This window comes from Anomalospiza imberbis, chromosome 2, assembly GCF_031753505.1.
Source record: "Anomalospiza imberbis isolate Cuckoo-Finch-1a 21T00152 chromosome 2, ASM3175350v1, whole genome shotgun sequence".
Lineage (NCBI taxonomy): Eukaryota > Metazoa > Chordata > Aves > Passeriformes > Viduidae > Anomalospiza > Anomalospiza imberbis.
Window position 1 is genome coordinate 10,865,840 of NC_089682.1, and position 26,779 is coordinate 10,892,618.

The 26,779-nt window shown below is 36.2% G+C and overlaps 1 protein-coding gene across 14 annotated transcripts in view; it reads left to right on the forward strand.

Moving 5' to 3' along the window:
* DMD (dystrophin) overlaps window positions 1-26,779 on the forward strand; it is a 1,045,484-nt gene that overhangs the window by 698,864 nt on the left and 319,841 nt on the right. For all 14 annotated transcript variants that reach the window (XM_068179791.1, XM_068179794.1, XM_068179795.1 and 11 more), the window contains 2 exons: window positions 6,100-6,201; window positions 11,370-11,478. In XM_068179791.1, the coding sequence (XP_068035892.1) occupies window positions 6,100-6,201; window positions 11,370-11,478 (211 nt within the window). The remainder of the gene's footprint in view (window positions 1-6,099; window positions 6,202-11,369; window positions 11,479-26,779) is intronic.

Here is a 26,779-nt window from a genome sequence, read left to right on the forward strand (position 1 = left end):
GTGACAAGAAGTTCTAGAGCAATCAAAAAGGACTTCAGGTCATTGGGATGACTGGTTGAAGGGACAAAAGCTGAGGTGGTTTGTGGCAAGCACATTTCTCTCTCTCTCAGGATTTTTATAAAGGTGCACAGAAAGAAGTGAAAGAGAAAACAATTTCTATTTCTGCTCCTTGTTTTTCTTTTGTGGAATGTGTTTGGAGAATTGTTTACCTAGAGTGAATGCCTGGTTGGATCACGGTGGATTGTTTGGGCCTGATGGCCAATGAGATCCACCTGTGTCTGGATTCTGGAGAACAGGGTCATGAGTTGCGAGGTGAGTTAGTTAGGATAGAGAGAGTAACATGTAGTTTTTAGTATCCTCTTTTATATAGTATATTAATGTATCATAGCATAATTTTAATAAAGAATTCATTCAGCCTTCTGAAATAAGTCAGACATCATCATTCTTCCCATTGGGTTCACCGACCTCTACAACAGTGGTTTTCCTCAATCCCTTTAGTAGCAAGGAAGAATTCTGAAAGGTCCAGGAGAGCACACCTCATCAATACATGTCTTAAAGATTGTTGTCATTGGCTTTTTTGATCATGGGGTGGTTTATACAGCACCAGCCCTATTAGAGAAAGGTGGAATTCACTTGTCTAAAAGGGGGAAATGTTTGCAGTTTGCTGGAGTGTTGATCTTCTGGAGGGCAGGAAGGTTTAGCAGAGTGACCTGGACATGCTGGAGCAATGGGCTGAGGCCAGAGTCTCAACAAGACCAAGTTCCAGGTCCTGCCCTTGGGTCACAGCAACCACAGGCAGAGCTACAGTCTGGGGGAAGAGGGGCTAGAAATATGCCTGGAGGAAAAGGACCTGGAAATGCTGGTCAACTGCAGCTGGACATAAGCCAGGTGTGCCCAGGGGACCAAGAAGGCCAATGGCACCTGGCCTGGATCAGCAATGGTGTGGTGGCTGGACCAGGACAGGGATTGCCCCCCTGTACTCGGCACTGGTGAGGCCACAGCTCAAATCCTGTGTCCAGTTTTGGGCCTCTCACTACAAGAAAGGCATTGAGGGGCTGGAGTCCAGAGAAGGGGAATGGAGCTGGGGAAGGGTCTGGAGCCCAGGTCTGATGAGGAGCAGCTGAGGGAGCTGCAGTGGTTAACCTGGAGAAAAGGAGGCTCAGCTTGATCTCTCAAATTACCTGAAAGGAGGTTGTAGCCGTGTGAGGGTCTGTCTCTTCTCCCAGCAAGCAGCAACGGGACAAGAGAGAATGGTCTCAGGCTGAGCCAAAGGTGGTCAGGAAGAATTTTTGCACCAAAAGGATGGTCAGGGGTGAATATGCTGCCTGGGGAAGTGGTGGAGTCACCATTCCTGGAAGTGTTCAAGATGTTCAAGTTCCAAGCACTTCATGCTATGGTTTAGCTAAAGTGGTGGTGATTGGTCCAAGTGCTGCCTGTAATCAGAAGAAAAGCTTTTCCAAACAATGTTAAAGTGCTAATATAAAGAGTAGTTCTTTAATGAAAACTTTCAGGTGCACAAATACAGCTATGTAGGCAAGCAATATAGGATGTCTGCAATTTTTTTAAGGTTAATTAATTAGTCTATCTATCAGGTACACCCAATAGGACAACAGCTTCCCTGGTGACCCACTCTTGGGCACCCTGGTGTGTCTCCAGTGGGTTCTTGTTTTGTGCCTCAAATGCTGGTGCAAAACAAGGTGTCCTGCTTATAAATTCTTTTCTTGGCAATAAGACTAAACAGAATTTCAAGAGTGTAGCATAATGTGTTAGAAAGAGTTAGCTGTTGTTCTAAAGTATGAAAAATGGTAAGAAAGTTCTAGAAATTCTAAAACTACATATTAAAAATCTACAAACCTACAAATAAATGAAAAAGCTAAAAATCTTTAGGCATCAAAACGTTGGACTTGATCATGGAGGTCTTTTTTAAACTTAATGATTCTATATGTATGAATAAGAAGATCCACTTTTAAGAATTCTCATTATAAATTACACTCTTTTACATCTAAATTACATGAAAAACATATTTAAACGTAGTTTTCCATTATCAAGTTAAATATATATGGAGTTTTATATCTGGTTATTTCATAAAAGTTTGTTTGAAATTAAAAGCAGCCAAATAGTTTTAGATTTTAGATTTATTATATTTACTTGCTACACATCACTGCCTTGTCTTGATAAGTAAAGGGAAATTGCTTTGTGCTTCTCTTTTCCTGTGAATAAATCCTCTTCTTTAATTTTCATTTAAAGCACTGTCTTGCTAAAAAGAGGCCATGACACAAGACACAACTTGATACAAGAGGTTTTCAAACAATTCACTATACTAATTTCAAAGTTGTATTATTTTATTTGAAGGCTGTAATTAAGATTCCATTTTTGCATTGTATTTCACTGTGAAGACACAGGTTTAATTACCCCGAAGTTCTCCTACTGTCCCAGCAGAATATGTCCAAAGGATGTAAGCTTATGGGGAAATTGATCCCAAAAGTGTTACCAGTGTTACCAAAGAGGTGAATCCGTGCTTGTGATTCTTAATATAGACCAACACCATAGTTGACTGGGCTTCCTAATGTATGTACAGCATATGTCAAACAGCCTGTCTGTGTCTGCTAGGATAGTTTCCATCCCTTGAAATAACATATGCCAAGCCATGAAATTTTATCTTCCATTGGCATACACACCAGAGGTTTAGTCAATATATTGGTTTCAGCTAGGGAATATGAATTTTCTGAGTTCTGAGCTATATCAATAGACTTTCATAGTCCAGGTGGGGCTGTAGATGAGTCCTTGCCACTTTTTCAGCCTGTAACTTTGTTCAGCAGGTTGAACTGGCATGTCGTTGTACATGCATAAACCACTGTGTCTTATTCAGCAGCAGGCTTTCATCAGTTTGGATGTACTACTTTAACGCCACTGAAACCTCATAGATAGTGCGTCATGGATAAAAGGTAGCCTCTGATTCTTGTTTATACATGTTTGAGAAACAGCAGTTTCCAGTGATGATGTATTTTAATTTGCCATATGTGTGAAAAGTTGAATTAGCATATTCATCACCTACCCCAGAAGCAGCGCTATGATTGCTTTCCCAGGCAGTTCATAAATTGTGCAATTCCAGCAGTCAATTCTGTCTCTCAGAAACAGCTCTGCATCCTCCCACAGCAAAGTGAGTGTGAGGACTTGATCAGAACTATAAAACAAATATGACTTTGGTATTCTCTAAAAACTGATGGAAATGAGCATCTACAATTCCTTCTAGCTTTAGCAGTAGCCTGTCCTGTGTGATGAAGATTAGAGGTCAGGCTCTGCTCTGAGAATGTTTTCTTCTCCTGGATCCTGCACAGCCTAGATAATAACTGTGATCTTTTTTGTGTGCAAGCCATCAGAGGCTATATTGTGGTCATTACCATTTTCTTCTCTTAGGGGATTAAATGATGGAGCAGAATCCTGTAACTACTCTCTTGCCTGTCAACCCTATTAATAGGGTGTCACCTAGCAAATGGATGTGAAATTGCTGGAAACTTGTTCACTGGGCAGGATTCAACAAGGGGCTATCCCATCAAGCAAAGAACTGGACAATGAGTCACTATAGAAATTTCATGTCAGATGTGCACTTATGTAAAATAAATTTGTTATGTTTTGAATTGATGTTGGGATTAGTGGGCAACAATCAAAGTATTTGCTGCTCTTACAAATAAGATACCTGTTAAAGTATTTGCTGCTCTGACAGATAAGATACCTGTTAATTTCAGCAGTGTCCAAATGAATGCCCAGATACTGAGAACCTCTTTTTCCCCTGTACTCTTACCTCTATTCTTATTGCCACATATCATCTCAGAGGAAGCATCATGCTGTATTGGATAGGCTTGCATGATGCATTTTGGTTTAGGTCAAGGTCACTGAATTTGAAAGATCAGACTACATAAGATTAGTTCATGTAATTCCAGAAAATTGTAGAGCAGAAGGAATCAGTGATTTAACAACTCAACACATTACACCTTCCACACTGGTTACAGCCTGAAATAAAATGGTGTCTGTCCTCCTAGAGTAGTCCATGGTGAAAAACAAAGTCCAGTGAGGTTGGAGGATTGAGAAATCCACCTCAAAGGCACATTCATACCACAAGTTAAACCCTCACATAGGCACATCCACAGTGTTCTTGGTATTCTGGGACTCCATAGGGAGTTGTAATGAGATTTTCCTGCTACAGAATTTGTTATGGCAACTGATGCTATCATAAAAGAAGATGAGTATTTGAAACATGTAGAATAATACAAGAGGAAATATTGGCCAAATACTGCAGATATCTTAGTGTGAGGAAAAAAAAACCAAAAAATCCCAAAACAAACAATGAAACAAAACCTAAATAACAATTATCAAAACGCCTAGCTTCCATTAAGATAGGGAGAAAATTATCTCTTCATTAGCACTCCTTGATTATTATTTTTATTTTACATGCTGAGTAGGGAAGTAAAATTTAGCATAGTATTGAAACAGAAAGAAAATAAGATTTTAATGAAGGTTTTATCAAAAGGTTAATAAACTCTTACCCACCTCAATATCCAAATTTGGCTGTGCATTGCTTTTCAGTGCTCATTCTCTATGAATCCTTGCAGTTATATTTCATTAACATTGAACTGCATAATTTAAAAAAATGAAATTGAAACATGTTTCAAATATCATTGCAAGAAATCATTGCATTCAAATATAATTGCAAGGTTTGATTCAATTAATTTGTTGTTGACCAATAGTATTTGAAAAGGAAAATTAAAGATGACATTGAATTTACTAAGCCTTTATTTTTAGTGGTTGTCCATAAAGTTTTGCAAGTTTCAGGGAGCAGTGTAGACATACTTTATATGTTGAGTTTAAACATAGGAACAAAATGGCCCCTTTTTGGGACTTAAAAGTGCATAGATTTCAGCAGATTTATTGCATCAAAAAGAACAGCAGATCTTCACCAATAAAACGATGTGTTAGCTCAGATAGTAACATACCTGGCACAAAGTCGTGTCTTCTGTCACATTTATGATAACAGAATGTGGACAGAAAGTTAACTTGGAGAGTCAGTGGGTAGTCAGCAATACTGATTAGGTCGAGGTAGTCAACCTATATAGTAGGTGGGTGAAGAGAGGAAAACAAAAAGACCCCAATCATTTTGATATCTAATTCATTTTGATAACTCAGGTATTATTTCACTTATTTAAAAAAAAAAAAAAAAAAAAAAAAAAAACTAAATAAACCATGCATTTTGGAATTCCAGATGTAGTTTATCTTTTCTTTTACAATTTTCAGTAGGTTTGGATTTTTGTTTGTTTTGGTTGGTTGGTTGGTTTGGTTTTTTGTCTTAATTGTAGAGTTTTGCCCTTTATTTATTTGGTCAGTACTTTGGAAAATGAAGCTGCTATATATTGGGAGACATTATTTAGAATTTCCTTATGTTAGCACATGGATTACACCTTTCCAGATTAAAAAAGAAATTGCTACAGAATATGTTGTTAATTCAGTCAGGTGTTGTTAATGAAGGTGCCTCCCTAGACCTTTAGGAACTGTCACTACTGCTGTGCTTTTCTTTTTAATTAATTTCTGTAAGTGTTTTTACTACCTAAGCGGTAGTTTAGTACTCACAATTGCAGTCTTCTTTTAAAATTTTTAATCTTTCCTAACTCAGTATTGTTGTCGCATGTCATTAGACAGTTTTAATGCCATGTACTGTATGAAGAAATGTTAATCAGTGAACTTGTCATCAGCTGGTAGTGTAAAACAGACAAAACAACAGAGCCTCTTAAATGAGATTTCTCATGCCTCTCTTTCTTACTATGAATTTGTGCTAGCTTTTTATTCAGTTTATTGAGACCTTCAAGGTGAAGTGAGCTACCACTGTTCATTTTGGTAACATTACTATTTTCCATCCCTCTTTAATTTTGATTTTTCTGGTAATTCTCTTTGTCCCTAGCTGCCACTATCCTTGTGTTTGCCCTCACACCAGTTCTGAACAGAAGCTTGTCTACTGGTGTTTTACAGCTTCCCATGGAGTTTTGGGACTATTCAGTCTTCCTGCTTATGCTATGGTTAATCTAGCCTGCCTGTGTTTTTATTTTTCAGGAAACTGAAGCAGCAGTGCAGGCTAAACAGCCGAATGTGGAAGAGGTGTTGTCTAAAGGGTGTCATTTATATAAGGAAAAACCAGCTACTCATCCAGTAAAGGTAATGAAGCAACCTTTAGCAATATCCATTGCTGTGTAATAGGTTATGCTTCCCCTGTTGTACACTTGTCCTTGATGTGCTCTGTTTAAAATCAATAAAAGAACCTGGCAAATGGCATTTGTTCTATTCTGTGATGGCATAGCCAGCGAAAATGTAATGCTCCCAGCTAAAAAACTTATGCATACTGTGATGGGAATATTGTTTATGACATTAAGGTTGTTGTACTCATTCAAGAGTAATTCACACTAAAAGCAAATGTAATTTTTGTTGTGTAATTAATGGCAACATGTAACTTGTTTTCAAACTAATTAATTTTAAATTTCACTGTCAGAAATTTTGTCAAATAAAAAAAAAAGAGCAAATTTTCTAGAAAAGGTGAGTTAAGTTATAAACAGAGTACTTAGCTTTCTTTTTTCTTTTTCATTGTGAAGGAAAGAACACATGGCAACATAGAACTTTCTAACTCAATTTCTCTGCCAAATTTTATGTAGAATGACTGACCTTATTCTTCTTTTGGATCAGAGGGCACATTGTTTGGAAGGCTATGCCTCCCAGCATTTCTGTTTTAGAAAAATGTACTCTAGAATCCTTTTCCTAAGCTTACAAGTCAGCTATAAGGGGATATTTTATGCGCTTTTCCTAAAGTCTGTGAGAACCTTCATTGTGTCTAGAGTGTCATTTTCTAACCTGTGGAATCTTGAGGTCATCAGCAAGCATCCTCCCATGTTTGGTTCAGCTGATTTTCAAGCAGGAAACCAAATTAGTGAGGTCAACACCATACAGCCAGAGCCTGGTCTTGTTTCTAGTATTATAACTGCTAATTAAGTATCTGTAAATATAATGATTAAGAGTTCCCAGAAACAGGAATAGTGACTTATTGATTACACGAAATATCTATTTCAATTGCTTCTGACTGGGCAGAGATAGTAAACTTTGTATTTAGAGCTTTTCAAAATGTACAGCACTCTGAAACCACAATTGGCAGAAAAAGGGTTTCTTCATGAAGATAAGATGCCTGTAGGTGATGTCCACAGTGAATTTCTTGTTTTCCTGTCTCTCTTTAGTCACTATAGTTGGAGTATTATTTTCCTACTTTTACAAAATTTCATCTGAATTACTTGTAAATCCCACCAGCAGATCTCCATTCACAGGAACACATGAATGAACTGATGTCCACTTTAGAAATTAATACATGTTAAAGAATGATTTGGTTTCTCATCTTCTTTCCTGAACAGAAATGCTTAAGATCAGTTCTCCTAAACATGATAAAATGCTAGAAGAGGTAAACTCAAGGTTACTTGAGTGGGCAGAAGCAAGACTCTTCTGGGTGTTTTCCTTGGCTAATAAACCCCTATTTTTGTTGGGAACAGAAATGTCATCTGCACACTGAATGAATGATGGAACAAGAATCATTCCCCAGTAACTTCATTTACTTATTTTGTGTGACTTCAGCTGCAGTCTTTGGGGATCTTATTCCACATTTTAACAAGAAGAGTAGTTGAAACAACTGAAACCTGGAGGTTTTGGCTTTCTAGATTTTTTAATTGCATATAAAGAATTGCAGAATGAATGCTGGTATTTTCAAGAGGAAAACCTAGTATTTGTTTTATGTAAGAATGACAGAAGTATAAATGATATTGAAATTATTCTGTTTAGCCCAAAATTCTGACACAGAAGTGTATGTATTTTAAGGGTTCACATCAAAGACTGAAACTTGCCAATTTTTACCATATTTACTGGAAAAAGATGACTCTTTAAAGATTATAATGTTATTTATGTTGTACTTTTGACAATGGTATTATGATATTATTTGTGAGGAAATTAGTAACTTGTGAAGTAGTACATATTTAATTTTTAGTCCCTCTTTGATTGTATTTTACTTGTTTCTTTACATTCTGCAGTTCATTTAATTGTGAAACCTGTGAAATTAATTTCTGGTTCAATGTCTGTCTAGTGCAATAAGTCATAAAGCAGTGGTTATATTCTGTCAGAACTGTTGAATTACTTTGTTGATGCTGTAGGTAGGTTTCCTTGAGTCATCATTCTTCCTGAGTTGCTTTCAGCAAAGTCTGCTATTTATGTTTCAACACAAACTTTTTGATTAACATAAAAATAATTTTCTACACAAAAGGTATTTTTGGAATCAAAAATAATTTTTTACTCAGATTAAGATGGTTTTGGAAAGATATTAGCAAGTTTGCAAAGCTAAGAACTCAAAATTTTTAGAAAATTCTTTAATTACAGCTCCTCTGGTACCCTTGGTTTACACTGAACCATGCTTAATTCAGTCCAGGATATGGACATCACTCACAGTGCAAGGAGCAATTCAATACTTTGACCCATAGTTCCTATTTAGTGTGTGGCACAGAAAAAAAAAAGATAAAATTTTGTGCCCTCTTTAAAAGCATTAATTACTTATCTAGCATTGCTTGACAAATTTGTAGATTATTTAGTTCTCTGAGGCAGCTTTGATTTTTTCCCTCCATTATTTCCTTAATTCACCACAAATCTTCCCATTCTTTTCAATAAATGAAGTAGAGGTCCTATTGACTTACTCTCACCATGCCTTCCCTGTACTCAAAAGCAGTATGTGCCATAAAATTAAGATATCCCTGCAATTTATGTGCATTTTATCTGAAATAATGTTCATAGTTAAAATTATTCTGGCATTTTCTAATGCTTAGCTGCTTATCTTTGCAACCTTTATAATATGTTCTCATTATAGTATTTTGTATGTAAATTAAATCCCATGGATTTATATTGACACGTACTTAATTTTATCTCATAGTTATGTCACTGAAATAAGTATATTTTCACACCTTCACTAAGCATACTAAAATAGAATTTTGCAACACAAGTCTGTAAAAACATTTTTGTTGGCAAATCAAATCCCTGTATACGCTGATTCAAGAGTCAAGAATGGGATGAGACGTGTGATCCTTTAAGCACTAGCACTTTAATAATCAGACCTATTCACTTTTATAAAATTGATTTCATGCTTTTGAAATGCATTTCTGTAAAACTTTTGAAAGTGAGGGAGAGAGAGGTTACTGCTGGTGTCAGTGGCAAGAGAAAGGACGTAAGCCCCAGTCTCATGATTAACACCATTTAATCAGAACAGTTTATTCAGGAAAGGATTTCTGTGCCAGTGGAAGAGTTGTGGTTCCCTTGCCGCAGCACTCAATTTATCTTTTCCTCTGGTGGGTGAGAAGTAGTGAGAAATTTATTTTCATTGTTCTCAGTCTTGCATTTAAAAGACTACATTTCTCTCTCTAAATATTCATATATAATTTTAGTGCTGTCAGTAAGATTAGTCCACATAAGGGTGTTAACATCACTTAAATTGCACCAGTGCTGACATTTAAAGAAAATCTATAAATTTTGTGCTAAGTGCAACATATTTGGATGTTCATGCTTGTCACCAGAGCTCTAGAGTTGCAATTACAGCAAAATCGTTGTACTCAAAGAAGCTAACATTTTAATGCATGCATGTTAATTTATGCCAGATGCAAGATCAAACTGGAATTTTGATAGAAGGGTTTAGAACTGGTTGCTCTCCTATTAGTGGTGCAGCTGTTGCCCTGGACAACCACTCTAACGTGTGTGGTGGGCATGTTTTATATTTGGTTGCTGGCAAGAAATCTCTGGCTCATATATGTAAGAATGATTAAGTAGCTACTCAGGACAAGGATCAATATTAGAATGATGGAATAAAGCCCAACTCCTGGGACAGCCCCAGAATCACCCCATGTGCCTGAGAGTGTTGTCCAAATACCACTTGAACTCAGACTGGCTTGGAGCTGTGACCACTTCCCTGGGGAGCCTGGTCTAGTACCCAAGCACCCTCTGGGTGAAAAATCTTTTCCTGATATCTAAACCTTCCCCACTAGCTCAGAGTCTGTGTGTGTGCGTGGGTACATACATATTTCAATTTAATGAGCATTGCTCTCCATCCCTCTCCTACTGACCTCTGTCAGCTCAGACTCTAGGTAATTAAAGTACCTTTCTTAATAGGCACCCTGTTTCTATCACTGCTGGATTGTGATTTCAACTATATATATCTAATTGTGGATTGAAACCATAGAGTGCTAAAAGCATTCTTGAGCTGTGTCAGTACTCTGTCCCTTTCTGTAGCAGAGAATCATAGAGCAGCTTAGAGAGAAATGCTGTCTTCATTTTAAGAGTTTAGATATGTCAGCATAGAATTAGAAATGCTTCATCCTTCTTTACAATCCTTAAAGCAAGAAAAAAAAGAGAGGTAGAAACATTTTCAAATCTAAATGCCTCTCAGGGTTATCTGAAGACTCATGTTATTCACACTCCAGACTTTCATGCAGGTTTTGTTCACTGCACAGGACTGTGTGCTCACACACTGATGTTTATGGTACCCTGAAGACTCCAAAGACTTTTTTTTCTTTTAATTTAATGGGTGGAATAATAAATTCTGCATATGATGTTAGAAGTTGCAGAGGTTTTATTGAAAAGCTTTTTGAAATACATAACTCACCTCTCTATTTTAATTAAAAAAAAAAAATATCATCGCAAGTTCACAGTTCTTAAAAGCCAAGCATCTCAGGCTGGGGGGCTGTCCCTGGCAGGGTCAGGATCAGGGTCAGGATCAGGCCTTGTGAGGACAATCAAACACAACCACGGGTGGCTGGACAGGGCCAAGGGAACAGGCTGAGTTGGTCCAGGAAATCACTCTGTGGTCAAGGTCAGACACCTGTGCTGGTTCTAAGTTGCCTCAGAGGTTCAGCAGCCAAACTTTGAGGAGAAAAGATGCTTTTAGGGCCCTGACATCAGGAAACTCTTTTGTAGTACAGCTGGAAAGGATTTTACTTGTCCTTCTTCCTCATTTGTGAAAATTCATTGTTGTATCTTACTGTTTCATATTTTTTTTAATTCAGCTTATCCACCAGATTAAAAAAAAAACCTACTTAATTTATTTTGCATTTATTTACATTGCTTTTACATTTGTTTACATTACAAATCCCTGTTGGATTGGGCCCTGAGGAAACTGATCTATTGGGTGGCATCCCTTCCCTTGGTGGGAGAGGAGTCGGACGTAGACAATCTTCAAGGTCCCTTCCAACACAAACCATTCTGTGGCTCTGTGATACATTAATTCATGTATTATAACTTTAATATTTTGTTGTTTTCTATTCTAGAAAAAATTAGAAGACTTGAATGCTGACTGGAAGGCAATACAACATTTAATTCAACAGCTAAAGGAAAAGCCAGCATTAGCAGCCTCTGGCCATCTATCTTCAGGTGTCTGTAAGTGCTTCAGTATATGTATTTTTTAAAATTAATTACAAATCACACAGTTAAAATTGAAATGGCTGGAGACTGTATAAATTAATTCTGCATCCTTAAAAGTGATACTATGGCATTCAAGTTGTTTTTTTATCATTGCTTTTCTATTTTATGCAATGTATCCCAGAAGACAAATTAGATTATGATTTGATGAAAAGGTTGCAGAATGCTTTTGAAACTATTACTGTTTCAAAGTCATTTTTCTTTCATTCCATGAAGAGGTGAGATTTTGACTTTCTGCATATACTAATGGAGGAAATACCACAAAGGGAGCCAAATTATTTAAATTAAAAGATAATAATGTTATAGGTCAAGTATCTGTAGATTGGTCACAGAATGAAATTCTGAAATTATTGCTACTGATGGGGTAATAAAGTCAGACTGTTTCAAAACAAAGCTTGTCTATTAACAGAGAAAGTCATATGACAACGTGGTTGCATTTAAATCCTAAGTCTGTGATTTATATTTCTTTGTGTCTTGCATTCATGAATACACAAGACACCTGATCTCTGTTTCATTTAAATTATTTTGACAATATTTATATCAGATTATTCTCATATGTCTTTGTGTCTTCTTGTTCCCTACAAGGATTACAAACTCTTCTTTTTTTCCTTGATAAATTTATTTTATTTCCAGTGCTTTCCTTTACAATGTAGTGATTAAGCATGGGTGAGAAAGAAATGCTTAATGGAAGCACTGTGCTCATCTGAATTTCTAAAGTCTCTAAGATTCTTTATTTGATATTGAACCATTTCAGTTGTTTGAATGAAGAATGTTACCTATACCATTTGGAAAACTGCTCATCATATACGGGAGCAGAAAGAAATCTGCCCTGTCAAAGCCTCTGTCAGATTGCCTGTAACTCTGGCTGTGATACAGCTGCAGTAATCACTTGAAATTGGATTACATGTGGGTTGTTGGTCCCTCTTGTTTTTAACATGTTCTAGTGGGTAACATACAATAAAAGCTGAAACTGGACAATTCTCTACCTTCTAACAGTGGTCCTCCAGGACAGCAAAGAAGAAAACCCTTTTTTTCAGAGAAGTACATAATTGCTCCGTAGACAGAGAATTCAGATATCTCAGTACCAAAAGACAGTCCAGCTCCTGCCCAAATAGCATGTATGAGTTCAAGAAAAGGAGTTGTCTTGCTCATGACATGTTGAATCTTACTATAAAGGAGCTATTATTTGGGTTTAGTCCCTTAGAACTGCTGTTCTGGTGGCAATTATTTCAACTTTCTAAAAAGAGCCAAATACCACTACAGTATTTTTAAACAAGTAGTACAACAGCATTCTTGCTTTGCATGATTTTGTTCCGAGGCATTCTACAGGAATTCGTGTAGTGACATGGGGGAATGAAGGAGATGTGTAATCATTTTTTGCTGTGCTGAACTTGCTGTGTCAGTTTTCTGTGTGAACAGGTTATGTCAGGCTCCAGAGGGAAAGAGTGTTGGCAAGTTGTGAGTTTGCTGTTACAAAAGAAATTATTATAATGAAACAAGAGTGAGAACACAGAGTAGTAATGCAATATATTTTTATATTAACTCATCTCTAGCTGAAGAATTGCAAAATTACTCACCTTAATGCAAGATGTAGTCTCTGCTAACGTTTCTGAGACTCAGCAGATGGAATTGTACATGCAGAAAATGAAAGCACTGGTGTTCTATAAAGAATTAAGCAGGAAGTAAGATTGATTTCCCTTCTCTTGTAATGAGCACTAAAAATTTGAACCTGTGCTTATAACACTAATTCATAATTTTTCTTTATTTTAGTCAGTTTACTGTGATCACCTCATTATAGGTGTATTGACATAGAAGTATAGAGTTCAAAAGGGATCCAGGGAGGCATCTATTCCTTTTGCTTAAAGCACAGTTGATTAGTGCAGGTTGCTCAGGGTCATGTCCAGTCAGGTTTTTAATATCTCCAAGGATAGAGACTCTACAACCTCTCTGGGCAACTTTTTCCAGTGTTGAGCAACTCTGACAGTAAAAAACGTTTCATCTTATATTCAAATAGAATTTCTAGTGTTTCAATTTTTGCATAGTGCTTCTCATCCTGTCTCTGGGATTCATTGAAGACAATCTGGATCTGTCTTTATTCCTCCAATCAGATATATAAACACAGAGATATGATCCTCCTGAGCCTTTTCTTCTCCAGGCCAAAAGAGCAGTTTTCTATAAAGATAGGAAAAGATATCTGCTACTAAGGTATTTTTGTAATTAATTTAAAAGAATGGGAGGAGAGGAGGGAAGAAATTAAATGTCATGGGTCTAGTAATTCTGTGGTGTAAGTTCTGCAGTTATTTTAACCACTCATGTTATAGATATTTTTATGGCCTTACTTGCTCTGTGATGCTGACTCTTTTGAACCATAGGGACTCAAAATGGTTATGGGAGGCTTAAACCAAGCCTCCAAAAGCGAAACTATCTCATTAAAGGTCATTTGTACAGAAAGATACACCAAATTGTTTTGGAAGGTTTTTGTGAAGCAATGTCAGTATTTCCTGTTGACAATTATTCACTTCCTGATCCTACAGGGACTTTTAGGGACATCAGGATTGAATAATGTTGACATGTGTGTTTGAGACCAGGGAATGAAGATGTAACTGGCTCATCTCTAGTGTCCTGTCAGGTATCATTTGGTCTGATTGCAGGAACTGGTCTGGTTACAGGAGCTCAGACAGAGAATCTTAAAAAATTCCATGTGGTGGCTGTTACAGAGGTAAAGCACCCTGGTTATAATTGTTTCTAGGTCTGCATATTATAGTTTCTTTGGCAGAAGAAACATTAAAAAATAGTTCTTCATATTCCACCAGTCCAGTGTGCCCTCAGGCATAAGGAATAAGAATTACTTCTCCAGCTCAAAAAATGTACTTAGCTGAAGGGTATGCCTAAAACTTTAGTGAAGATTGACTTCCAAGATAAGATGAATCAGGAAGAAAATCACACTTGCTATCTGTACTTGACAGGATAATGTGAAATGGTGTGAATGTCTCTATCCAAGTACCTTGATGCATTGCTTAGCCAACAGTTTGAAAAGATTTTAAACAGAGAAAAATGCAGTTCTGGAGTGTGCTTTTCCAGGAGGAAGTTTTTAATAGCATCATTAGCATTCATATGATTTCTTTTTCTTCTTTTGTACTGAAGTGCTATCACTGTATTTATTACTAAGTTAGGTAAAGGTACACACTGCTTTGTAAACCCCTGTGATGGCATTGTGGTCTGGGAGGTGCTCCTGACTTGTCCTGGAGGAAGATATTTTCCATAATTTGTCTTCATTCCAGTAAGATGCTAGGGGAAAGTTTTGACCACTTTAGAGCTACCTTGAAACACAATTTCTTTAAATGGATGTGTATTTCTTTTCAGTTATGCTGTACTTGAAGTTAGTGAAATTTTAACATTACAAATGAATCAACCTGAAAATCCTCTGTCAACTAATTTTACATTTTTCATATTCATCTAATAAAACTGTGAGAGATACATTATCTTAATACTCTTGCAGTTTAACTTGTTCAGTGAACAGTTCTTTGTGTACAAGCAATTTCTTTTTTTCTCTTGATTGTTTACACAAGTTTTTGTCCCTTTTTGTCTCTTTTTTGGTATGAAATGCCTAATCAAGTGAAACAGAACAACGTGTGACTGTGAAATGAAGAGTGACAATTATAATCAACTAAAATGGTGAAATTTCTTCTGAAATTAGGTAGAATTTGTCCCTTTAAACTTTAAAAGTTATCCGTCTTATTTTGGAGCATCATTTGTAGGAGGTCTGGAAAAAGATAAAGATAAAAATGATTGGTTGTGTTTAACAGATTGCAGCAGGGTTACAATTGACAGAAAGATTTTATATGCATTGTTAGGTGTTGTACACTCACTACAAATAATTAAAGGAAAGCTAATTCTGCATCACCAGAGCTCACCATCAGCACTCGCCATCAGCTTTAGGTACCTTTAAATGCCTACAATCAATGCTCTTCTGTGCTTTCAGCATAGCTTGCTTTAGGAGTAGGAGTCAGATACTGCAGACACAGAGCCAAAGACTGGGCTTCCCTGTACATGGGAAGAAGGCTTTTCAGGATTTAGAATGGGTGAGGAAGAATGGGAGAGGAGTGAGGTATCATGCTGAGTCCATTAGACTCAACTTGTAATGTGAAGACTCTGAGCTGCAGTAAGTTCACCAGCAGCAATGGTGGTGGAGAGAACTCATCACTTATTAACCCATATATTCAACTGGGTACAGGGAAAATATTCACAGCAGTCACCTCCAGAGTCTATAATACCTTGAGTCTTGAGGTTTGAATTAAAACAGTGATATTTGGTGATACAGTGATATTCCCCAGTGAATCTGGGGAAAGCAGTGATAACGGAATTTCATTTGCTTATCCTTTGGTATTTTACTTGCAGGAGTATAGTATGTCTCCTTCTGTTTGGGAATTATAGTTTGGTTTTTATTTCTCTGTGAAGCAAGCCCCCACCTGGACTATGCATGCTGCTTTTTTCCAGGCTTGTAAGATCATATACAACATTTCTTGAAAAATATCAGTTACTCTGTGTATGCACCTCTGTGGCTTAATGCAGCTGGAATTCATACTCACTACTTGCAGTATATAACATAAGAAACAACTGCTGGTGCTACTAAAAATATACTATTCATGAATCTGTAGGTTTTTGAGGAAGCTTGGCACTAAACAAAAGCATGTATGTGAAAATACATACTTGGATTAAATAACTGAAGGTTTAAAACTAAAATCCAGTTACCTTAGAAGCTGAAAGTGCTTCTGTAGTGCTAGTGCATGTATTTATGCATCTGGAATTTTCTTTTGTTTTCAAAATGCATAGTTGAGTTTTTTATTATTCCATACTGGTTATTTCTAAGATAGGGGGATGTACAGATGGACATAGCAGTATCCTGAGTTATGAAGTCTGCCCTGTTAAATCTCTGACATGATATTTCATTTAATATTTTCAGTGGGAATAAAGGATTCTTTGTTTAGGAAACTATACCATTGAAATATATTCATTTCCATGGACTTCAGAGCTGGATTGTATACTGTTCCACTGCCTCTTTTAAAACACACAAACTATTTGTATTTAAGAGGTAACCAGGAGACAATAACAAAACTGTAAGAAACCAAATAACAACAACTAGCTTTGGGCACAAAAAATGTACAAAAGATACACTTTCTTTTTTGTGCTTTGAAGCAGTCATTGTTTATATATTATGCTCAATGTTTGAGTGAACACATATGCTGTAGTTCAGCACTGTTTCTCAGAATTTCCAAAAGCTAGTCTTAAAACTCCTTGTGCACCTGAGAATACTATGATATGTGTATTCAAAAGGCAAAAGTAAAATCAGATATTTCAGTGTCTATATTGTTTATAGCAACTGGCATAATATAATTGAGACCAAGAATACTTAAAATAATTCTTTGGGTAAGACTGAAAAATCCATGGGTGTGTGCATCTACAATGTTTTCAATACTAATGGACATCTGTGTTGATATTGTGTTGATATTAGACTTCTGTTGCACATAGTCTTCACTATTTAAAAGAAGTTTGCTGTCACCTATTAAAAAGCTTTTTTGAGGGATATGGTAGATAACTTAATTTTCTAGAACCATTCTCCAGAGAGTTGAAGAGGTAAAAATCCACAGCACGCAACTGTTGAGACAAGTAGTTCTTGTGAAGCATTTTGGTTCACTTTGGTTATAGGACACCAGTAAAAAAGATCACTCGGTGACTCTGCCACTTTGTGGCACAAAACTGAATCTGTTACCACTTGATTGGAGATTTTTCAAGGTCAGGACCCAGTTTCACAAGCAGTTCTATTTTTCAATACAGCTGACATCAGACACAAGCTGAAGACAAACTTGTCTAATAAAGCTTTCAGATTCAATTTTCTCTCTGCATATAGCTTCAGGAATCTCTGGAGGTCATTCACAGCATGTGCTGTAACACCAACAGGGAGATGTAATGAAAAGCATCTATATAAAAAGCTGACACTCTGCCTTCCAAGCTGCATGAATAAAAACATAATAAGCAAGTTTAGAAACACAAATCTCTGTTATTCTCAGAATTTCTATTTTGATCTTTATAACATATCTTGATTTGAGGATTTACTGCTGGTTTTTCTGACAGATGAAAAATGTATGCAAAATATACTTAAGACAAATGCCCAATTTGAATAAAACCAAAGGTTACACCTTTATATTTAATGTCCTGTTCCAGGGATCTGGCAGTAGGTTCCCCTTTGAAAGACCTGTAATAAACAGGTGTAACAGTGCAGTTTACAAAAGGAATGTGAACTTCTACTTGTTTTTTTCAGGGCTCAGCTGATTAAATATAACTCACTCTGGGTTACAAAGAATTTTTATTGTACTCATACCTATGATGAAACATAAATCAGAAAGTCAAGATAGGAGATGGCTGCTTTGCTGTTATTAAAGACAATATGGAACCAAGATCTACATTTTCTATTCTGTAACAAGTTATTGAAGCACAGCTGTCAAAATTTATTATGTAAATAAGATTAATGCTATCATTAGTCTTTCAAAGTACCACATTCACCCATTCCATTTTTAAAATATGATCTGGTAGTTTCTTCTGAGGAGTAAGGTTTGCAGCTTGTTTACTTTCATTTAATGTCTTGGTCAATAGTTAGTAGCAGCAGGATATGCCAGACTTATTTTGGTTAAATCTCATGATATGCAAATGATAGCATACTGTATAATTCTTCAGACTATTATTGATAACCTAGATCTGGTGAGAGCTCAGAACTAAGCTACAGTTATGGCTGGAGTTTTTTATATGTTTCCAATAATCTTGGTAACAGAATCCAGTGTTGGTAATTTTCAAAATATGTGGCAAGTATCATTTTTTAAAACACAGATATAATAAAAAATTTAGATTAGTTTATTCTGGAAGATAAGGGAAAAAGTTGGAAAAAGATATGGAAATAGAGTTCCTAGTAAAAGGGTATCCATAATAAAATGGTACTTTATGCCCTTTTTCAATTTTTCTGCCTGTTTCTAGCTTTTCATCTTTAAATCACTTTTCATGGTGTTTTCAACCTACTTTCCCTCTCTCTCTCTTTCTCCCACTTCTTTTTGTTACAATAACCCAAATTACGGTGATATTTGGCTGTCCAGATAGCATCAGCCTGCAAATAGCAGTAATCTCTCTATTCTGTTTCTTTTTGTATAGTAATTAGGTCTATTGACAATGACATTGTGTGAAAATCTCTTTAATTTGCTAGAATAGTAGAAAGGAACTGGTAATTCTGCACACAATCCTCTTGACCTGTCCTTTGTTGACTTGTCCCTTTAAAAGAGCAAAGCAAGCCATCTTTTCCTTGTGAAGGGAGCAGTGCTCCGGGACATCCTGGTCATGCCCTACCTGAGTCTTTGACAGCCTTCCTCACATTTCTGTCATGAGTGGGGCCGCCTCAGAGATAGGTCTGCTCTACAGAGAAACAGCCAGCCAAAGAGTGTGAGCAGAGTGGAGGCTACAGGGAATGAGGAGCGAAGCTCATAATTGCTTCTCAGCTTTCTGCCCTAGTCAGAGGACATGAGACAATGACAGAAGGACTTGCTCCTTGAACCATAGAAGGCTAAAAGGTGGAAAAGATGGCAAATGAAAACCTCTTCTATTCCAGCTGTAAAATTCTTTAGTCTGATACATGCGAAGTTTATCACTGAAATGTCAGACTGCTGTCTTTGTATCAGTTTGGACCAGCAGGGGACATGCAGTGGTAGGGATAGGCAAGAAGACATTTGCATTACTGATTTTTTTTAACAGCATATTGGTGGTCAGACCACACTTAAGTTCTCAAAGACAATTCTTCAAAGGGTGAAAGTAAAATAGAAGCTATTTTGACCTTAAAAGTAAGCATAATATGAGAAAACTTGACAAAGGTTTCACAAAGTAGGGCCAGCAAGATATTTTAGCAATTATGATGAAAGAACAGAAGGTGGTTGTAGTGATTTCAGTAAATCCTTTGTCAAAACAAAGTGACAGTGATGACGTTGCCTTTGAACAGCTGGTTTTAATTCTGCAAAATTTTCCACTTGAAGAATAAGGGTAGACTTGGACATTTTTGCATGAATTCTGTAATTCTGTTAAATTAGCTAATAACTGCACTCAGATTATTTCACAGCTTCTTTAAATCTTTTATGATGTTTATTTTTTTTTTAACTACAAGGTTCCTAGAATTCAACTAGCTTCTTGTTGTTTTGGATCTGTGTACAATTTTTACACCCTTTTTTCAGAGTCCCACTTGGATAACAATTTATGCCTATGTTAACAAATAGATCTTACAAAAATTAGAAGGTGTGATTTTTATGAGACTGTAAAAGTTGGAGATGCTGGCAGTATGTTTTTTTTCCTTATATCAAAGATTTAGCTGTGAAAATTCAGTTACATACAATAGCAGTACACTGGAAATGTAAATTGTTGTATAGATTGTCATCCAATTGAAGGCTTCATACTAAATCAAGGAACTTGTTACTTTTACCGACAAAAGGAATACAGAGAGGTGCTTGCATCATTTGTGACAGATGTTGTCACAATGTTTTTTAAAAGGCAAGTATGTGACAGAATTTGATTTTACAGCGCCACAACTTCTATAGTACAAAACATTCATTTTCATGAAACTCTTTTGTAACAACTGCTCACTGGAAAAGACTCTTATGCTTTGGAAAAAGATAAACGCTTCATGTAATGGTATAAATAATACTGCTTTTTTAAAAAGTGTATGAAGAGTTCTTGGGCTACCTTTCTTTAGTTTCTCTCTGCTTAATTCTCACACTCACTAAAAGTGATCCATTCATACCATAGCCTTTTGCTTTTCAATTTTTAGTGGCCCCATCAATCATGCTGAACTTTGCCTTAGGAAAGGTTCTTGGAGAATGCCATGACAATGCTATATTACTAAAAGGAGACTGAACTTTAGAGCAGTTTATCTTTCAGAAAGGTTTGAATGGAACAATAGGTCCAACCAGATTAATGCTACCTCTGTTTACAGATATATATTACAATCTTCAGTTGGTTTTGTACTACTTGTCCCTGCTTGAGTCATAGTCTAATTAGAATCAAATGCTGCAGATTTAAAGTTATTTCCACCACATGTAGAGCAGTCAATTGAATTCTTTATATACACTGTGCCAGGATTATTTCCATGTATTATCTTCTTTCTTAGCTGCTTCCTTCCCAACGAATTCTCAGTTATTACACCATTTCCAATTTGGTATTTCGAGAGTGTTTAGGAACATAGCTGTACAGGACCACAGAAAGACTGAGATGGAAGGAATACCTGGAGGTAACCTGGTCTAACCCCCTACTCAGGCAGGATAACCTAGAGGAGGCTACCCAGAATGATGTTTCTGTGGCTTTTGAGTATTTCCAAGAGTGGAGATACTGCAAACTTTCTGTTTCAACCCATTGCAGGACTCACTCAAAGGGCATTTCCTGATATTCAGGGGGAAGCTCCTATGTTTCAGTTGTGCCCATTTTCTTTTCACTGGTGAGCACTACTGGAAAGAGCCTGGCTCCACCTTCTGTACACCCTCCCTTCATAAATGTATACATGTTCATGAGGTCCCCCCAAATCTTCTCTTTTCTAGGCTGAACAGTTCCTGCTCTCTCAAGCTTTTCCTCATACAAGAGAGGTCTCCGTCCCTTAATCATCATTGTGGCCATTCACTGGTCTCTCTTCAGTAGCTCTATAGTTGTGTTGTGCTAGGGATCCAAGAACTGGATACAGTTTTCCAGGTGCTGAGCAGAGGGGAAGTCTCAGCTCTGTCCACCTGTTGGCAATGATCCTCCTAATGCAGCCCATGATGCCGACAGCTCCATCACTTTCCCAGGGTTTGAGGTGAAGCTGTTGTTCCCTGGGTCCTCCATATTATCCTTTCTGAAGATAGAAGTGACGTTTGTTTTCCTCCAGTCTTTAGATACTTCTTCCTTTCCTTGTGATCATCAAAGTTTGTAAAAAGAATCCTTGCAATAATTGCTGCCAGATCCCCCAGCACTCAACGGGTGTATCCCATCAGAGTCCATGGATTTCTTTATATGTGTCTGGCTTGCTGAAGCAGTCCCCAACCTGATTCTCTTCTACAACAAGCAATTTTTTTAAAATCTGTCTTCTGTACATGGAAATTACCTTAAAGTACCTCTTATGACCAAGGGAACTGTTAATATTCCACTTCTAGGTATCTTGCATACATAGAAAGTATTTGCAGGAGCTCTTTCCAGCAACAGGTCACAATGTGAACTTTTTGCCATGTGGCACTAATTTAACTTCACCCTAAGGTTTTATTTACATTACGATGCACACAAGCCAACTTATGTGGTTTATATCACCGAAATTCTCAGTGATTAGTAGACTCTACCTATTTTCTCTGTTCGTATTCCTGTTGTAATTCAATGTTGTGATATAAGAGGTTTTCTTTACATTGAGTGAATGACATATCGAAACACACATCTTGCCGTTGTGTTTGGAGCAACTTGGAAAAATGCATTGTACAATAAATGACTTATTCAAACTCCCAGATATAAAAAGGAAGATGGTAAGAAAATTCTACCAGATCTATCCTATGACAAAGAAAGAAAAGTCTGAGAAAGCTGACACTTATCTTCCTACTACATTTAAAATTATGGTGCTGTTTAAAAATCTAGGTATAGTAACAGTAACATTTTAGAAACCATAAGTTTTGTAATTATTTTTCAAATATAGCAGTACACATTCACTTGTAAATATTTTCCTTTTTTCCTAAGCATTTTAACCTTGACTTTTTGCTTTCTTTTGAACCACTAAGGGTTCTTTAGTTTCAGCCCCTTCATCCCACTGCACAGACTATTTTAGATCTAAATTTTAATTAATAATCCCATAAACTATCAGCTTCTTTTCTTTTACCTTTAATAATTAAAATTATATATAATCCATAATGGCTTGTTAAGAGTCATAAAGAACTTCTAGAATTAAAAGGTAGTCTAGGCACTTAACTTGTATATTAAACTGATAACAGTAACACATAATGTGAATTTTCTCTAAGCGTTAATGAAATTAGATATAAAACTTTTATCCATTTATAGTCTATAAAAATCTCTGTGTGTGAAATATACCTGATAGAGTTACCAAGACTTCTTTTCCTAGGAATTTTTTTTACTAAATATTCACGACTAAGAAAATCAAACTTTGGTGTTTTATTAAAATAGAAAATACTCACTTTGAAACATGATTTTTGTCTTTAAAAGCTGATTAAAATGTTAATAAAATGTTAATTTTGAGATACAATGCTCTAAGGATGCATATTTTCCACATATAGAGCTGTGGGTGGAATTTTGTTGGCAATAATTTTTGATCAACATAAAGACTTTATTTTGAGTTCAGATCACTAGAAAAAAAAAAAAACATTCCTTGCTTTCAAACTTCAAAGTTGGTGATCCTTTTTTTCAGGTAATAAATTTATATTATTCCTAATATTTAGTCGGAGCTCTGTTGGCCACTATTATTTTCCTTTCAGAACTCCTTTATGACCTGGAACACCTGGCAGGTAGCTGTAGCTCCTCTGCAAAAAGTGTTACTGGCAGTGAGCCACCTTGCAGGGAGGGGCTGTACTGGATGGGAGAACTTAATATACTCTTAACTTTATTTCCTTAACACTGAAGGACAGATAGAGATGATGTGTGATTCATTTAGCACTGGAACAAGTCTAAACAAATCAGTCTCAGAACTGTCTTTCCAGATCTCTCTCCAAGAAGTCTGCTTGGACTTTAAGGATACAATCGTGGATGTTCTAACTCTGTAGAAAACTGGTTGCAATGCCACAGTGCAAGGGGGGGAAAAAAAAAGGCAAAATGCATTTTAGTAGCTGAGAGAATTTCACCTGTGTGGTGGTGTGGAGTTTAGTTTTCCAAGTCAGGCTCACAAGGATAAAGTGCTGGTAAAACGACACAGAGATTTCCCATGAAATAAGCCAAACCTGCCTGGTGTGCAATGTGGCACCCAGCGAACGTCTCGTTTGCCCACAGAGGGAATACTCACTTGTTCTGCCACTAGAGAAGTCAGTGGTGCCTGTGTTAAAATAGAAGAATCACTGAGTGTTGCTGTATAGCACAAAGATATTCCTTCTCTGCTTGCTCAGAGTGAGTAAAAGGCAGCTGAGTTTCCTCAACTAAAACAAGAACAAGGTTTAGTGGGTATATTACTGCTCTTCATTGCATGAAGGATTTAAGGCTGGAGTCTCCTTGAACTGGTGCTGCTAACAATGGAACTAGAAACCCAGGCTAGACCTGTAAATTGAATTAAAATGTACATCCAGTTACTGTGTTATTTCTTCTTTGTCAAAAAGCTTTGACCTAGTAGATGGAGTTATCTTACATAGTTACAACTTAACCAGCACTAAAAGCATTCAGAAGGAAGGTTAGGAGCATTCCTGTGAACTGAGGCAGTTCTGCTTAAAGACCGTGCCTTGAAAGAGGGTGTTTGATGGGTTTTGAAGCTTTTGAAAACGTTGTCATTCTTCCTGTCTGTTCTGTTCCTGTTCAGTACCTAAATAAGGAGTTTTATTTGTTTTGACTTGTCAGTTTGACCCTCTCTTGAAACACAACACTGAAATAAGCAGAATAAAAGGGGGGGGAGGGGAATTCTTTCCTTGCAATTGGCTTCATTCTGTTTTACTTGGGTTTGCATTCAATATTTGAATTTCAATTCCATGTCACATTCCAATTATTCTAACTCTTCAAGTTTAACATATACAGATTCATTTTAAGATGCAAAAAATACCAATATACTCTCAATTTCATCAGTGTACTTTAAAGTTCAAGAACAAGTTGAAATTCACACCTATCATTCTGTGGTTTATTTTTCTTCTATTATTGTTCTGTGTTGTTTCCTTCTTTGTTAAAGAGCAGAACGTGCTAATGAGAAATCACCTTAAAACTTTATAGTTGTGTGATTTAATGTCTTAAATTCTAATTTTCCTCTTGGTTTTCATGCTTATCATATCACAGAAGTGAACCATTATTACCTTAAAATAAATTAAAAGATAAAGTCCTTTATTTTTTTATTACATGTCTCATTAGGATGGAATTTATTACTCAGATATTTGAAAAAAAATTCAAGTTTTACATTTATAAATTAATCGACCTGAGAAAAATCCAAAAACAAACTAAAAATAAAAAGACTCAACCAAAAGCAAAAAACTGTCCACTTTGAGTCACAGAAACTGTCAGTGCAGTTCTGTATATTTTTTTTTAATGATATCTTTTGCTACATATTGTGTTGATAATTTTGATTTATATTTGTCTATCATTTTTATTCACTCATTTATACAGTTCTGTTAAATGAGCTGTGTCATATCTATGCAAGCATAAACAAAGAGAAATATGGGATAGATAGTGTTCTAAGTGGCATTTTTGCTCTGAGGGGAGATAAGTGTCAGAAGTGAGTCACTATACTAACACTTTCTAAAGGTATTTTTTTTAAATAATTTGATAACTCAATTATTGTAATGGTCAGTCAGACTGGAACAGATTATTGCCATCTTTAGGAGATGATGGTAGATAGTGGTAGATCTTGAAGTTTTTAGAGAAGATATTATACTGGACTGTTACACTAGTACCTTATCATCTTTTTTCTAATATTTGAAGTTTCTTGATACAAAAGAACTACATCAAGGAAAAAAAAAAACAAAAATAATAAAACAAAACCACACAAAAGCCAACCCAATGAATTAAAAAAAATCCAAAACCCATAAGCCAAAATCCGTATCAGCAATCCCATAAATATTAGAGGATTAGAAGCACCCTTTTATGAAATGGTTGCCACTGGGGGAAAAAGAAGTAGATAGATATTAATTGGTGAACTTGTGATTGTGTACTCAGGTCAAAATACATGAGATGCACAGAGATGCCTAAGTCTACTGATGGATGTCCCAGTTTAGAAAATTGTTCTTCAATTTACCTGAATACTGATGAGGAGAAAAATTTCCTCTGAGTTGCGGAAACTTCTGTTTAACCTATGTGAATGCCAAATTAGGCAACTGTTTTCCTGCTGTCTAAGAATCTCTGAGGTCACAGAGGATATATGAGGCCTTGGCTATACGGACAAATTGTTAAACCCTGACCTACTACCTGGGTTTTCATGTTTCAAACAGACTTTTCTGCAAAGTCATGAATGGCAATGAATAATTATTAAACTCTCAAAAGTTATAGCAATTAAAAAAAAAAAAAAAACAAAAAAAAACAACTTAATGTACACGGAGTTACACTGTTCTGGTGTTTTGGTTTGCTTTTGTTGAAGACAAGCTATCTCACAGGAAGAGAACAGGAAACTGATTTTCTCTACTCTCTAAGAAGGCTGGGAAAAATGAAAAAAAAAACCCATTTCAGTCCTTTAAAAATTACTATTTCGTGGTTCAGTGCTAGAAAATGTAGAACACACTCCACAGAGCTTTTTTTTCAGCCTTCCTGGTTTAGTTATTGCTGTTTCAACAGCTGATTTAGATAGAGATTCTAAAGTGTAGCTATTTAGTTTATTTTCTAATACTGTGGAACCTCAGTGAAGCAATGGCCTGTGTTCTTCTGTTTTCTCTGTTTTAATTTTTCTTCTTTGACTGATCTTTTTAAAAAATAAAGAAAAAAACCCAAAATATAATGTAGTGTAGCCTCATCTGCAATAATATCGTGTATGAGGAATTGCTTTTGCTTCATTAACTGAAGGTCAGAAATAGCCCAACAGTTCATAGCCACCTCTTTGTAAATAGCAAAAATCAAGGAGAAAAGATCAGTCTTGAACTTCTGAATGGTTTTATGTTCCAAACTTCTCTGTCCAATGGTGTGTGTCTGTGGCACCTCCCATCATTTTTGCTGCAGAGACAGAAATGCTGCTTCAGTGTTGGGTTCTTTCCCATTCCAAGCAATGAAAAATTTACAGATTATTTAAAAACCATAGCTAATAGACCAGGAAAAGACACTAAGAAGAAGATGTGTCTGTTTTCCCCTAAAAGAAAGGAAAAAAATCCACAAATAACCAAATAATAGCACATAATATTTTGAAGTTATGAGGTGAAAAAGCAAACAACTAGTCAAGGCTGAATTTCTCATTGTATAAGCTTCCGTATTGGCCACAGAGCCTATGGGAAGCACTTGGTGGTAACAGCAAGTGAGAAGATTTTTCAACAGACAATTTCACAGCTACACAGTGACTTGGACACAGTGAATGAAACTTCTAAACTGAACTTTCTAAATACATGGTCAAGCTATG